Here is a 16,164-nt window from a genome sequence, read left to right as displayed (position 1 = left end):
AATTTATTTTAAACTTGTCCAATTTAAAAAAATAATGAGCACTGTCCATAGTTTTTACAGTGACATCTAGTAGGGCAACTATAAAATCTCAAATGGAAGGTAGTACATACCATAGTCAGTGAGTCGCTTCTTTGTTTATTTAACTAGCATCATTAGTGAATATCAGCCAGTTGTAATTTCACTTTATTGTCACCCAAGCGTATATGGGTCAGGATTGTCAGCTATAGGAGAGGACCCCACCTTGGGGGAGCCTGCAGAGTTTGGAAAAGCATGTTCTAAACTAACCATTGCTTCAATTTCTTTTTTAGCCATGATATTTAATTCATTTAAAATGTTTCAATAGAGGCACTGGTCCAATGGCATAGTGGTTAAGTTCACATGCTCTGCTTCAGCAGCCTGGCGTTCAGATCCCAGACACAGACCTACACACTTCTCATCAAGCCGTGCTGTGGCAACATCCCACATACAAAATAGAGGATGGTGGGCACAGATGTTAGCTCAGGGACAATCTTCCTCAAGCAAAAGAAGTTGACTGGCAGTGGATGTTAGCTCAGGGCCAATCTTCCTCAGAAAAAAAAAAGTTTCAATAGAGTATGGAATATTTATGTTTACCAAAAAGGAGCATGAATTTTAAAAGATTTAGAAACTACACAGAGCAGTGATTCTTTTCTTGACTGTAAATGCACTAGAATCATCTGAGTAACTTTTCCAAAAAACCAGGTCTTCACGTCTGGAGGTTTTGATTAAATCTGGTTTAGAGTCCTGGCAAGATAATTGAAAAAGCTACCAGGATGATTTTGTTATGTATCCCTTATGAAAAACCATGGATATAGAATATTCTTTTAGTGTTAATATGTATATACACATGCTTACATATGTATATTTGCATGTATAGGCATATACATTGCATGTATGTATGTATAAATATAAATATGTGTACATAAAGATGTATGTATGTATAAATCATTTCCTGTTTTCAGAAATAAGTATAAAAAACATTCCTTTTTGTCTATATGAAGTGTAGACATGCTTTACATACATTAATTTGAGTTCATAATTTGGTAGTCCACTTGATCCCATTTTTCTCAGGCCTAAGATAACAAGAGATTTAAATGCTTGTTTTTAAAAATTAGAATCTTGGCTTATTGTAGTTGACAAAATGAAAGATCCATACCATTCTATCCCCTAGTAGAGGAGACATCGTATTTCATATTTTATCAGACTTTTATTTTCCCTTTTTTTTGGTCTGGAAAGCAGACTTGAGGTGCCACCTGTACCCAGAATCTTCACAATTGATTTAAAAATTCAGTTTTAACTTAAAACTTTCTTAATTTTTCTTTCTAATATTATTTTTTTTTCATTTGCATCATGTCTTGATTGTGTTGCATATAGTCATCTTCTTTGTCCCCAAGGCTTACCACAAAGTCTGGCGTAAAAGACATGATCAATAAATATTTATTTTATTACATATTATTATATTTCCCTTTACTGCTTTCTAGTTTACATTCTCTGTGCATTTAAATTTCTACTTAACTCTGCAGGTATTAATGCCAAGTTTGTTTATTATTTTTAATTCTCACTCTCCTTCCTTATTTGAGCTATAATTATTTTTTCTCCTCCAGACTCTGGAATCTATTTTTTTGAATCTACCTTATTCACTAAATATGTTTAATTGCTTCTCATTTTTAAACTATACTGATGAAAACACTGCAAAATAAAATTCAAAGTTTGCAATACCCTCTTAGAGTAATTGACTGTATCTTTCTAATGGTGATGAATTTATGTCTTTCAGTTAAAACAGCTTGGTCACAGTGTGGATAAAGTGGAGTTTATTGTGATGGGTGGAACATTTATGGCCCTTCCAGAAGAATACAGAGACTATTTTATTCGAAATTTACATGATGCCTTATCAGGACATACCTCCAACAATATTTATGAGGCAGTCAAGTAAGAATTTTATTGTACTCTCCTAAGTGGTGGTCAGTTATCCTAGCAGTAGCCTGTGAGAATTCCTTCTACTCTACATCTGCATTCCGAGTTCTTTTTTGGGGGTGGGGAAGGATTTTATTATTTTTATTTGCATATATTTGATGAGTTGTAAGGTTTAGTACATTTTTTCCCAGTTTTACTGAGATTTAATTGATATTCAGCACTGTATAAGTTTGGTGTACAGCATCACGATTTGACTTACATATATCGTAAAGTGATTACTACAGTAAGTTTAGTTAGTACCCTTATCTCATATGTTCCTAGTTCTTGTGGTTACTTCTGTTTTGTGGGAAGAGATTATTGGCATTACTATTCTCAGAGAAAGAGTAATTCACAAAATCACTGTAGATCTTTTCAGCCTTAGGTTGGTCTAAACTGCAAGAGTAGTATTGACTGGGCTAGTTGAGTTTTCAGCCCACCCGAAAAGAGCACTGGGGGTAACTTTATCTGAAACATTTAACTGCTATAAAATCAACAAAACAAGTGACCATTACTTGGTATTATTTACTAATAACTGCTATTTAATAACTATTAAATAATTTCTGTTTATGAATGAGATCATTTATTCATTCCAAATTCTAGTTGACAAAGCAGAAGAGAATTATGCATTTCTTTGATACCTCATATCTCAGTGTTTAGCAACAAGAATATTAAGGTTTCATATATAGTTCAATGATTTAAGAAGTGAAAGTCTTAAAATAGTTTTTATTTTCAGAAGTTTCAGAAACACCTGGCTAATTCCTGCATAGGTTACTATTCCCTCTTATTTACCAAATGTTTAATAAGGGCCCACCAGGTACTGTGCACTGCTGTGGGCACTGGGAGCAACATGGGGAACAGACAGATGTTGTCCTTGCCCTTGTGGTGCTTATGTTCTACTTTTTCAACAAATCAACAGTAAGTATGGTGATGGAGATAGCCAGATTACTGTGATAGAGAATAAAGAATATGGTTGCCTAGACAAAGTGGTGATATTTAAACTACGACCTGAAGTACAAGGAGGAGTCAGTCAGGCCAAGAGCAGAAAAAAATAAGAGAAAGGCATTGAAATGGGGAAGAACTTGGGGTATCCTAGGCACAGAGGGGAGGCCAACGTGGCTAGACTCCAGTGAACAAGGAGAGAATGTCATGAGGTGAGCTTGAAGAGTTAGGTATGGGCCAGATTGTATATGATTTTGAGAAGTTAAAATTTTATTTGAAATGTAGTAAGAAGTAGATGGGATTTTAAGCAGAAGATTGACATATTCAGGTTGATGAGTAAGAAGGTCATTCTGGCTCTTGTCTAGCCAATAGATTAGAGGGGTGTGAGAGTGAAAGAGGGAAGCCAGACAGAAGACTGTGGTATCCCTCCTAGTTCACGTGAGGGTGGGCGAGAAGACAGGATGAATTAGAGCTGTATTTTGTTGTTGCAACTGGCAGGACTTTGGACTGGGTTAGGGGTAAGAAAGAGGAAGGAATCAAGGATGACACCCAGGTTTTGGTTGTAGGAAATGGTTGATGGGTAGTGCTGTATACTGAGATGGAAAAGACAGGGAAGAGCAGGTTTGTGGAAGAAAATCAAGAATTTTACTTTGGATATGTTAGGTTTGAAATGCGTAGGATACATTCAGCTGGAGATGTCATGTAGGCTATGCAAGAGACGTCTGGGCTTGCTATACAGAATTGAGGATTATGAGTTCATAGATGGTATTTATAGCCATGCAAATGGTAAGATCACCTAATGGGAGAGTTTCCAATCTCCAATACTGCATGAAGAAACAATTTTTAGAGCAATTCTTATAGTATGATCCCATCATTTTTGTGAACAGGCACATGTAAGTATAAATACGTAGGAGAGGTGGTAGAATGATGCTCATCATAGGCGTTAGAGCTAAGGAGGAAGGAATATGGGAAATGGGGGTAAAAGGGGACATTTACTCTGAATACAATGTGATAAGTATTTATTCACTTATTTAATATTCACAGTAAACCTTAGAGTTAAGTATTTAACTTATTGCTATTGTACAGGTGAGGAAACTAAGACACAGAGAGATTAAGCAACTTGTCCAAAGTTACACAGGTAGTTGGTGGTGGAGAGGGGCTATGAAAGCCAGGCAGCTTTGCTTTCAGAACTTTGCAATGATGCAAGAAACTGTGGTAGGTGTAAAAATGAATGAGTGTGTATGTCTTTGTGTGTAGAAGCACACATATGTGTGCATCATCAGAGCTTCAAAATGTTGGAAGAAATATGGTCTCTTTTTTCTTGCACTCCCTCTCCTGATAATACTGAAAATCGAATGATAGCTTAGAGGAAGCTGCCTTCAGGCTTTTTTCTGGCTTCTCTTTTATGTTGGGGGCAGTCATATAGCTAATTTTAAGGTCGTTCAAATAATGCTCCTTTTAGAGAGTTTTTTATAGGGTAAGTAGGACCACATTTTAATTAACTTAAGGATGCACTGTCATTGAAACATTTCTTGGCGTGTAGTAGCCATAAGTAAATGTGTGAATGAATTTGGAATGAATGATTAGTATGTGGGTAAATTTTGACAGCTAATGACCTTGGTAGGGCTACCTCTTGGAATTGAGGATAGGGACATTTTTTGTGCCCTCCCTACTTCTCCCATCCCCTGCACTTCTTTTGCTCTCCTTTGGGTTTGTAAAAATGAAAAGAATAGAGAGGATGTTTCATAAATTTAAATAAATATCAAGGGTAGCTGGAGGGATCTGTGTAGAGTTCGGCAGCTGGGAGAGTATGTATGAGCAACCTACTTTGTCTGATTGTCTCTGGAGAATATAACAGGTTATATGCCCATGAATCTAGACTTTTAGCAACAGCTGGCCAGTGTGATCTCTTCCTCCTACAGGGTCTTTTAGAAGCAGGATGAGGTGGTGATCATGTTTTTACTGTTCATTCAAAACCTTGATCATTTATGAATATGAGTCATGCTTACTAAAACACTGAAGTCTTTCAAACTTTAGAAGAGTAATGATGTAATCCAACTCATTCTTCTTAATGATACTGAAAATCAAATGATAGTTTAGAATAAAATGTAATTTGAAGGAAAACAACCTTAATTAGTTCAAAGCCCCATGACATTAGAATGGCAACAGTACCTCAGAGTGTTACTGACTAAAATTCATTCAACTCTGAGAATTCCCTAGCAGGAGAATCTATCAAGACCATTAAATTTTTCTACCCATGCTTCTATATTCCTCTTTTCTCAGTGCAGCTGTTCTTGTGTTGCAGACCTTGCATATTAAGTGGAATTGAGCTATAAATGTCTTGGACTTGCCCCGTCCCTCTGACCCTCATAAAAGTTTCCACAAAGCTTTTCACAGTCTACCATGTGGGTCCCCTGGGTCATTTGAGCTAGGCCAACTGTAGATCTGCATAATGAAATTTTAGGATGCAGCTAGTTTGACATTTGCATGAGTTGAAACTTAAAAGATTTTGCTTTATTCCTAGTCTAAAGTTTTAGCTTTATTTGTGCAGAAATTTTCTAGTGCCTAGAGGTGTTTGTAAGTTGTTGGGGTGAAAATGGACTTCTATATTAGAACTAGCTTGCTTCAGATCATGAAATGTTTGTAGGCAAACCCCTTTGGAGAAGAAAGCCTCTTTCTGTAATAGACTAGGCAAAGCCAGCGTTGTTTAGTTTCTGTTCTTGAATTTACCTCAAGAGGGCAACAGACACTTTACTTTCAGATAAAAATGTATATATGATTTGAGCCTTCATTGCAACAAATCTCATGAGTGGCTCTTGGGAAGTAATAAAAGTACAATCTGGGAGCCATAAAACCATCCATAAATGTTACACTGAATCCTGCCAACCCACACTTGACATGTTTTGCTCCTTTCTCCTGGTCTCTCTACTTTTATGAGATAATCTAGAAAAAGCCAATTTGTGGCATCTTGTTTGCTTTGTTGAGATAAATTTTTACTACCAATTCTGGTATTTGTTTTTTAGGGAAACTATGTAATTTGAAGAAATAGTCTTGTTTGTACTATAGAACTAGAGACATAGAAAACTATTTTCAAAAGTTAACATCTTTGTGAAATAAAGAGCAGCCCAGAGATACTGTGTTTTGGACATAACATGTTTTTTTCCAAATTTGGGGATGAGATATTTACCTTGCCGTTCTCTATGTTATCTTGCACATAGGGTGTTCGTGAAAACTGGTTGGGTTACCGTACAGTGTGGCCCACCTTTCTCAGTTGTAAGGTGATAAACTGCATGTTTATTTTAGTAGTAGTTGATATTAGTACAACTACACAGGTGTAATACTGACTTTCATTAGCCTAGCAGAGTTTTTTTTTAAGATTAATTTTAAATTAAGTTAAAGTTTACATATTGTGACAGAGTCAACAACACTTAAGGTTGAAAGTCTCTGTTCAAATTAGGGTCAAGTTCTTCTATCAGCTTGAGTGTCCCTGCTTTGCTAGCATGTGTCTAACCTGATTTAACTTTTGCTTCTTTCTTAAAAGATTGAGTCAGGGTAACGAAAAGCCTAGCAAGGTGAACCTGGTTATTACTTAGGGCAAGTTAGTGGCAAGCAGTACGTTATATCCTTGTAGATGGGAAAATTAGAAAGCCGAGTGAACAGAGAGTTCAAGGACAAAGCAGGTATGGTTTCTGTGAAGGCTCATTAAATCAAGCAAAGTGATAATCACTCATTATTATCAGTCAGACTGAGGCTCTTCAGTAGTCTCCAGAGAGCAACAATTACTGGTGACTATCTTCCTCTAAAAATCATAGCTCTGGAGATGAAAAGGACCGGTAGTGGGATCTGAGTCACCCATTCACCAGAATGCAAATGTTGCCAAGTAACTCAGAACAACCTTTTAAAGTAGTTTTATTTTTTTTCTAATCAGCCTTGCCCAGAAGCAGTTTTACATTCAATCTTTAATGCTCCTTGACTGTTTTCACAAGATGCAATTTAAAAGGGTAGTTACCCATCAAGAAGTGGGTGAGTCATACCTTCTCCCTGTGGAATTTTTAATTCATTTCTATCCCTTCCTCTTTTTTCCCCCCATCAATGACTTTAAATCCTTCAACTATGTCCTTATGTGTCTTGGAAAAGCTAGAGTGCTAGGTAGTTCTGGGTACCAGGCCCAGAAGTCAGTTTCATAGACTTGCTTGCAGAGTTATGAGGAAAGCAAAAGCAGCCTAAGAAGGCCTGAAAGTGACTATTGGCTGCCCTGGACCTTATTTCTGGCAGGTCTCAGAACCTCCTGCATTTCTGGGCTTTGGCTCTAGTACTCCCCACCCCTCACTTTATGTATTGACCACTTTTACTTCCTCCCTTGTCAACCGGATTTTCATAGATGGTGACCAGGATCCTTAACATTACCAGTCCAAGCTAGGATGCGATCTTAGTCATCAAAAGAGATATTAGTTGTTTTTCTTCCAATATTTTATTTTAAACAAACAAAAATTGAAAAAATTTTCCAGTGAGCACCACATACTTATCACTTAGATTGTACAATACTTGATTTATCACATACTTATCCAACTATCCATTCCTATGTCCATCCATCTATCCCTCTTTTTTTTATGCATTTCAAAGTTGCAGACTTCAGTACACTTCTCCCCAAATATGTCGTCATGCACATCATTAACTAGTTTATTGTTTGTGGTGTTTTCTTTTGAAGTAAATTTACATACAATGAAATGCACAGATCTTAAGTATATCATTTGACGAGTTCTAACAAATGCATATACCTGTACAGCAAAGCCCTATTAGGCCATAGAACATTACCATCATCTCAGAAAGTGAATCCTCACCTGCACCTCCCAGAGCAGCCACTGTTCTCATTTTTTCCCCTTCCATAGATTAGTTTCACTTATTCTAGAACTGCATATAAATGGAACCATATAGCATATATTCTTTTGTGTAAGGCTTCTATCACTGAGCTTGTTTTGAGGTTCGTCAATGTTGTCGGCTATTTCAGTATTTACTACCTTTTTAGTGCTGAGTAGTGTTCCATTGTGTGCATAGACTACTGTTTGTTTATCTGTTCCATTGATGGACACTGGGCCTGTTTCTAGTTTGTGGCTATTATGATAAAACTTAAATGAACATACTTATACAAGTCTTTTTGTGAATATATGCATTTATTTCTCTTGAGTAATAACTAGAAGTGGAATTGGTACATCATGTGTTTAATTTTATAACTGCCAGACATTTTCTCAAAGTAGTTGTACTATTTGTACTCCCACAGGTAATATGAGTGTTCAGTTGTTCTGCATCCTCACCAGCATATGGTATTGTCAGTCTTTTTAATTTTAGCCATTCTAGTGGGTGTGTGTAATGGTATCTTTTGTGGTTGTAATTTGTATTTACTTGATGACTAATGACGTTGAATGCTTTATTATGTGCTTATGCTTTCTGTAATATTTCCTTTGTGAAGTGTCTGTTAAAATCTTTTGCCCATTTTTTATAGGACTGTTATATATCCTGGATACTAGTCCTTTGTTAGATTTATATCTTGTAAATATGGAAACCAAGTCTGTGGCTTGTCTATTCAATGTGTCAATGATATCTTTGAGCAGAAGTTTATTTTTTTAAATGTTTTTTAAGACTGGCACGTGAACTAACATCTGTTGCCAATCTTCCTTTTTTTTTTCTTTTTTCTTCTTCTGCCCAAAACACCCCAGTACATAGTTGTATATTCTAGTTCTATGTCTGTCTGGCTTTGCTGTGTGGAACACCGCCTCAGTGTGGCCTGACCAACGATGCTAGGTCCAGGCCAGGATCTGAACCAGCGAAACCCTCGGCCGCTGAAGTGGAGCATGCAAACTTAACCACTCAGCCATGGGGCCGGCCCCAGAAGTTTTTTATTTTGATGAAGTCTAATTTACCACTTTTTTCCTTTCACAATTACTGCTTTTTGTGTTGTCTCTAATAAACCTTTGCCAACTCCCAAGGCAAGAGGATGTTCTCCTGTGTTTTCTTCTAGTTACAGTTTTAGTTTTTGTATTTAGCTTTCATATTTAGTCTTATGATCCATCATAAATCAGTTTTTTGAGTAGTGTGAGATAGAAGTCAAGGTTTCTTTTTTCCCCTATAGATATCTAATTGTTTCAAAATTACTTATTTAAAAACTTCCCTTTCCCACTTAGATTGTATTGGCACCTTTGTTAAAAAAATCAGTTGTCTATATAAATATGGGGCTGGGCTCTCTTCTGTTCCATAGATCTATTTTTCAATCCTTATGCCAGTACCACACTGTCTGGATTACTGTAGCTTTATAGTATATCTTGAAGTCAAGTTCTGTAAATCTTCTAACCTTGTCATTGTTTTTCAGAATTGCTGTGGATAATCTCGGTCCTTTGCCATTTCCTTATAAAGTTTAGAATCATCTTATAAAGTGTGATGGGATTGGGATTGTGTTAAAACTATAGAACAATTTGGAGAAAATTGATAATTTAACAATATTGAGTCTTTCAGTCCATGAACATAGTCCATCTCCTCATTTACTTAGGTCTTCTTTAATTTTTCTTAGCAGTCTTCGGTGTAGAGATTTTGTAAGCCTTTTATTAAATTTATTCCAGAATATTTTTATGTTTGTTAATGATATAGTATGTGAAATTTTTACAAGTATTATTTTCAAGTTGTTTGCAGCTAGTATCTAGATATACAGTTGATTTTTGAATATTAACCTTACATTGTATGACCTTACTAAATTCACTACTTAGTTCTAAAAGTTGTTTTTGTAAATCTGCTAGGATTTTCTTCATACACAATCATGTAATCTGCAAAGACAGTGAGTTTTAATTTTTCCTTTTGGGTTTTGTATGCTTTTCTTTTTCTTGCCTTATTGCAATGGTTGGGACGTTTGGTATAGTGTTAAATAGAAGTGGTGAAAGTGGGCCTCTGTCTTATTGCTAGTAATACAGGGAAAACATTTAATATTTCAATATTAAGTGCAATGTTACTTGTGGGAGTTTTCATAGATACCTTTATTAGATTGAAGAAGTTTGCTGAGAGATTTTATCATTAACTCATTTGTCTAATGATTTCTCTGCATCCGTTTAAATGATCACATGATTTTCCTCCTTTATTCTGATAACATAAATTATTTTGATTGATTTTTTTAATGTTAAGCTAACCTTGCATTCCTAAGATAAGACCTATTTGGTCATAATATATTATCCTTTTTGTATATCACTGGATTCAACTTGCTAATACTTTGAAAAGAATTTTCTATATTGTTCATGAGGGATGGTGGGCTGTAATTTCCTTTCTTGTAATTTGTCAGATTTTTGTATTAGTGTTAAGCTGGCCCCATAAAACAAGGTAGGAGTGCTCCCTCCTCTGTTCTCTGAAAGAGTTCATATAAGAAGAATGTTATTTCTTTCATTAAGTATTTGCTAGAACTTACCAGTAGGACTATTCAAGGCTGGAATTTTCTTTATGGGAGTGTTTTAGATGATTAATTCAATTCCTTTAATAGATAAAAGGATATTCAGATTTTCTGTTTCGTCTGTGTCCATTTTGATAGTTGTATTTTTCAAAGAATTTGTCTGTTTCATATATGTTATCAAACTTTTCAGTATTAATTTGTTCATTATACTCCCTTATTATGCTTTTAATATTTGTAGGATGTTAGTGATCACCCCTTTCAATTCTGATATTGATCATCTGTGTTCTCTGTTTTTTTCTTGATTAGTCTAGTTAGGGGTTTATCAACTTTATTATTCTTTTCAAAGAATTCGCTTTTGGGTTTGTTTATATCCTCTACTTCATTGATTTGTGCTTTTATTTTTGTTATTATCTTCTACTTTCTTTGGGCTTATTTTGCTCTTCTTTTTCTATGACTTAAGTATGGTTTAGAAGCTTGGCCATCATTATAGACCTTTTTTTTTCTAATAGAAGTATTTAAAGCTTTAAGTTTTTCCTCTAAGCTCTGCTTTAGCTGAATCTCACAAATTTTGATATGTTGTATTTCAATTATTATTCAATTCAAAATATTTCCTGATATCCTTTATATTTCAACTTATGGATTATATAGAAATGGGTTGTGTAATTTCCAAATTTCCAAAAATATGGGGTTTTTCTTGATAGTGTATTGGTGATTTCTCATTTAATTTTGTTTTGGTCAGAGAGGGCCTTTTACATACAATTGCAGTTTTTTAAAGTTTATTGAGACGTTTTGTGGGCTGACATATATGGTCTCTCTTGGTGAACATACTATGTATATTTGAAAGTATGTGTAGTCTGCAATTATTGGATGTACTGTTATATCTGTTAAATCAAGATTGGTTGATAGTGTTGTTTAGATGGTCTTTGTCTTTGTTTTGGGGGATTTTTTTTTGTTTAGTTCTATCGGTTGCTAAGAGAGAGGGATATTAGAATCTCCAACTATGATTGAAGAATTATCTATTTTTCCCTTTAGTTATATTAATTTTTACTTAATTCGTTTTCAAGATCTGTTATTAAGTGCATACACATTTATGATTCATATATTTTCCTAATGTATCAACTTTTTATCATTATGAAACTACCTTTTTATCATTATGAAATGTCCTTTATCCCTGGTCTTGAAGTTTCCTTTATTTGATGTTAATTTAACCATTAACAGCCTTCATGTGCTTACTGTTTGCCCTATATATTATCTTTTTCCATCCATTTACTTCCCACCCATGTGTATCTCCGTATTGAAAGTGGATTTCTTGTAGGATATAGTCTGCAGTAGTTGGGTCTTGTGGTTTTATCCATTTTGACAATGTCTGCCTTTTAATTGAAAAGTTTCATCTGTTAACATTTAATGTAATTAATGATAATGATTGTGTTTGCATCTGTTGGTTTAGTCACCCCCTCACTTTGGTTTTCAGTAGCCAAGAATAATAGTTTTGGTGAATACTGTTATTGTCTAATTCTGTGAAGAAACTCCCTCTGCTCATTAATTTTAATTTTAAAGACATTTAAAATAAAAAATTAAAATTAATTTTAAAGACATTGAACTGTCTTTCTGAACTTTCTTGTAACTTGTTGAGTTTCTTAATAACTATTTTCAATTCTCTACCATTTACATTATAAATTTCTGTGCCTTCAGGATTGGTTTCTGGACACTTGTCATTTTCCTTCTGGTCTGGAGTGTTAATGTATTTCTGCATGCTGTTTGATGGGTGTACCTTTGCTGGCATATAATGGTAGTATCTGATCACATTCCACCTGCCACCACTGAGGAGGGCAGGAGCTCTGTTTTCTGAGCCCACTGAATCCCCTGAGACTTGTGCTCTTCTGTTGGAAGTTGTGCCAGTAGGGCTCTCTGCGTCTGGCCACCACTGCTTCACACACTCAGGCACAGGCACTCTGGTGGGGATCCCCTGCCCTGACCAACCAGCTGAGCTGGTGTACCAGGCGAGGTGGCGGGGGAGGGGCTGCCTTCTTTCCTGCCCATGCTCCTGCTCCACACTGACTGGCGGCCCACCTTGGCTGCTCGGCTTGATGGGGGCGCCCCCATGGTGACTGAGCTGCCTTGGTGTGGGGTGTTCCTGCAGGTTGGGAAGCAACTCTGAGAGCAAAAGCATTCCCGCAGAGCACTGCCTTTTCCCCTGTCTCCTCACAGAGTCATACCCTGGCTGCTGCATGAGGTCCTGTGCCCTAGGTTGCTGCTGCTGGGGAGAGGGAGGAGATCCGCTTACCTCCTTCCACTGCTTCCCGGGGGATCCAGTACCCCCACCTTCAGATGTATGGTTGCATGGATCTCTCAGATGTCTATTTGTGTTGTGCACATATGCTCTGTCGGTTAATGAATGTCCTTTTCGTTGTATCTCATGGTGAGGAGACTAAGGGAACAGCACACTCCTCCATCATGCTGAGGTCACTCATCTGTCTAATTCTATATAAGGCATTTTTTCTATATTTTTTAATGGGGACTGTCTTCTTAAGAGAGAGGATCCCCATATTTAGCACAATGCCTTAAGGACAGAGGGTACTTAGTAAATCTTGCTACATGAGTGCAGTGGAAAGAACTGTGCATTAAGAATCAGGAGACTTAGGTTCTAGACTTACTTCTGTTATTATCCTACATTATTACCTGTTTCAAGCCACTTATTCTGTGTTTTAGTTTCCTCATCTATGAAAATTAGTAGGTGGATCTAGATTATCTCTGAAATTACTTCTTTCTCTGACATTCTATGGTTTGAAGATTTCTATTGGAATGAGAATTTTTATCTAAAAGATGTGTTTGCAAGTTGTTTTTCATCTAGCATTCACTTTCTGACAATAACAACTTTCCTATAATGCATTTATATATAGACCTTAAATTAGAATGTAAATACAATGTTAAAAGAATGTGTGATAACGTGATTTTTTTCTATTAATAGTGCATTGCTGTTGGTTCTTCCACTGTCTGATTAGGAGTATAAAATGATAGCATTCTTGTCAGCTATTGAAAGAATCAAATGTTACGGGTTGTTTTTGTATACCTTAAAGTTTGTCAACCAGTGTGATAGGGAGCAAGGGTTGCTGATTAGTCTCTAAGCTACAGTGTCACCAGGTTAGTTTTTCATAGGTAGTATTCATTTAAAAATCAAAATTCTGTTCCTCTCGGTCCCGGATCCAAGATGGCACCGTGAGTAGTCCTCTTTGTCTCTCCCCCTTCGAGTCTACAATTATTTGGACACTTATCGCTTAACAAAGGATATCCAGACAGCATCTCAGGACGTCTGAGATACCCACGCGACTATACATCGGAAGGCAGACGGACTTTCCTCCGGGAGGATGTGGAAATAGGTGAAAACTCTCCGACCCCGACCGAACAGCCTAGTACCCGCAAGCGGCTTTCTTCCAACGGACGCCCCCAGAAGATCAACACACATCTAGGGCAGGAGCGAGCACACAACAGAGGAGCGATGGTGGAAACAGGTGACCAGAACCCTACCTAAATCCCCCGCAATTACTCCTAAACGCAGAGGGAAACTTTGGAGTTGCACACCTGGGCCTGTGGGGAGAGTCTCTCCCCGCCATTGGCAGGGAGATCCTGCCTGGTGTTCGCGGCACCCGGAGGGTCCCAGAGAGAGTCGCTGAGGGTACGGAGGTCTCCCGGCTGCCACTGCCGGCACGGTGGGGCTAGGGATTGCCGGAGATATCCGAGCAGACTGGGGCTGGGTGAAGCTCCAAAGGCCGACTCCTCGCCCCGGAGGGGAAGCTCCGGAGTTCCGCCTGGGCAGCAGACAAAACTCTCTGTCTGCCATTAGCAGAGGGGCCACGCCCAGCATTCACGGCTCCGGGAAAGTCCCGGAGAGAATCCCAGAGGGCGGGGCGACCCCCAGCTGCCGTTGCCCGCCCCGTGGGACTAGGGATTGCCGGAGATTTCGAGGAGGACTGGGGCTGGGGGAAGTTCCAGAGACCGGCTCTGCGCCCCGGAGGGGATGCTCCAGAGTTCTGCCAGGGCAGCAGACAGAACTCTCTGTCTGCCTTTAGCGGAGGGGCCACGCCCAGCATCCACAATACCAGGAGGGTCCCGGAGAGGAGAATATTAGGCAGGGTAGCAGCTGACCAGCTACCACTGAAATCAGGATCTCCGGCTATCCCCCCAAGACAGGGCAAAGGGCTCCCCGAGTTCCTGGGGAACAGGACTGGGGCTGGGGGGAGTTCCAGCGACCCAGCTCCATAGCCTAGGGGGAAACCCTACAGGCTCACAGCAGCCTCAGGGAAAGCCTCTGCACAGCACCAGTAGAAAGCACCCAGCCGGCAGCCACAAGGCTGGAAGACCCCGGGACAAAAGCAGCATAGCTAGGTGAACTAACCACAGACTGTAGAAGATGCCAATAGCTCTCCTGCGACCCATAGTGGACAAGTGAGATTTTGTGGGTGCCGACAGCAACGGAGCGACTAATATAAGTGATCCCACCCCTGGCCGCTGGAAAAGCCCATAACACCGTTACAGACCCCAAGGAGGGAGCACGTCTAGGTGGGCTGCAACAGTAGGCACCCACAGCCTGAAGCCCCCCTGTGATGGCCCCCATGGCAGAGGAGGGAATCCAAAGGACCACTGTGACTACGAGGAGGGGCCCAGGCCCAGTTAGCAACTGCGGACAGGGTTCCTGGTTGGTGCAGTATAAACAGCTGCTCCCCCACCGCAGCAGCTGAAACAAGTGAAAGGAGCAACTAAACTCTATCTCCATGCGGAGGCACAAATCAACAACATCAAGCAATATGAAAAAATACATTAAATCTCCAGAACAGAAAGAAAATAACAAATACACAGAAAACAATCCCAAAGAAAATGAGATATATAACCTAAATGATGATGACTTCAAAACAGCCATCATTAAAATACTCAATGAGTTAAGAGAGAATTCTGACCGACAACTCAACGAGTTCAGGAGCTATGTCACAAAAGAGTTTGATACGATAAAGAAGAACCAAACAGAAATATTGGAAATGAAGAACACAATAGAGGAGATTAAGAAAAATCTAGATGCTCTGAACAGTAGGGCCGATAATATGGAGGAAAGAATTAGCAATTTGGAAGATGGCAATATAGAATTGCTGCAGGCAGAGGAGGAGAGAGAAGCAAGACTAAAAAGAAATGAAGAAACTCTCGGAGAATTATCAGACACCATTAGGAGATGCAACATAAGGATTATAGGTATACCAGAGGGAGAAGAGAAGGAGAAAGGGGCAGAAAGCCTATTCAAAGAAATAGTGGCTGAGAACTTCCCAAATCTGGTGAGACAGATGGATCTTCAGGTGACAGAAGCCAGTAGATCTCCAAACTTTATCAATGCAAGAAGACCAACTCCATGGCATATAGTAGTGAAGCTAGCAAAAGTCAACGACAAGGAGAAAATACTAAGGACAGCCAGGCAAAAGAAACTAACCTACAAAGGAACCCCCATCAGGCTATCAGCAGATTTCTCAGCAGTAACTTTACAGGCTAGAAGAGAGTGGAATGATATATTCAAAAATCTGAAGGACAAAAATCTACAGCCGAGAATTCTCTACCCAGCGAAAATATCCTTCAAATACGATGGAGAAATAAAAACTTTCCCAGATAAACAAAAATTAAGGGAGTTCATTGCCACAAAACCTCCTCTTCAGGAAATCCTCAGGAAAACCCTCATTCCTGAAAAATCCAAAAAAGGAAAGGGGCTACAAAACCAAGAGCAGAGGAGATAAGTAGAAGGACAACAACAGAGAGTAGCAGCTCTTCATCAGAACAGATTAAAGCATGGGACGAGA

The 16,164-nt window shown here is 38.4% G+C and overlaps 1 protein-coding gene across 1 annotated transcript in view; it reads left to right on the top strand.

Moving 5' to 3' along the window:
* The window catches only part of ELP3 (elongator acetyltransferase complex subunit 3), a 101,778-nt gene that overhangs the window by 16,295 nt on the left and 69,319 nt on the right, over positions 1–16,164 (top strand). The window contains exon 7 of the mRNA XM_014843321.3: positions 1,793–1,947. Coding sequence (XP_014698807.1) covers positions 1,793–1,947 — 155 coding nt within the window. The remainder of the gene's footprint in view (positions 1–1,792; positions 1,948–16,164) is intronic.

The sequence above is a fragment of the Equus asinus genome, chromosome 3 (genome assembly GCF_041296235.1).
Source record: "Equus asinus isolate D_3611 breed Donkey chromosome 3, EquAss-T2T_v2, whole genome shotgun sequence".
NCBI lineage: Eukaryota > Metazoa > Chordata > Mammalia > Perissodactyla > Equidae > Equus > Equus asinus.
The sequence above is the reverse complement of the archived record's forward strand: the minus strand, read 5'-3'. Positions and strand labels throughout refer to the sequence as shown.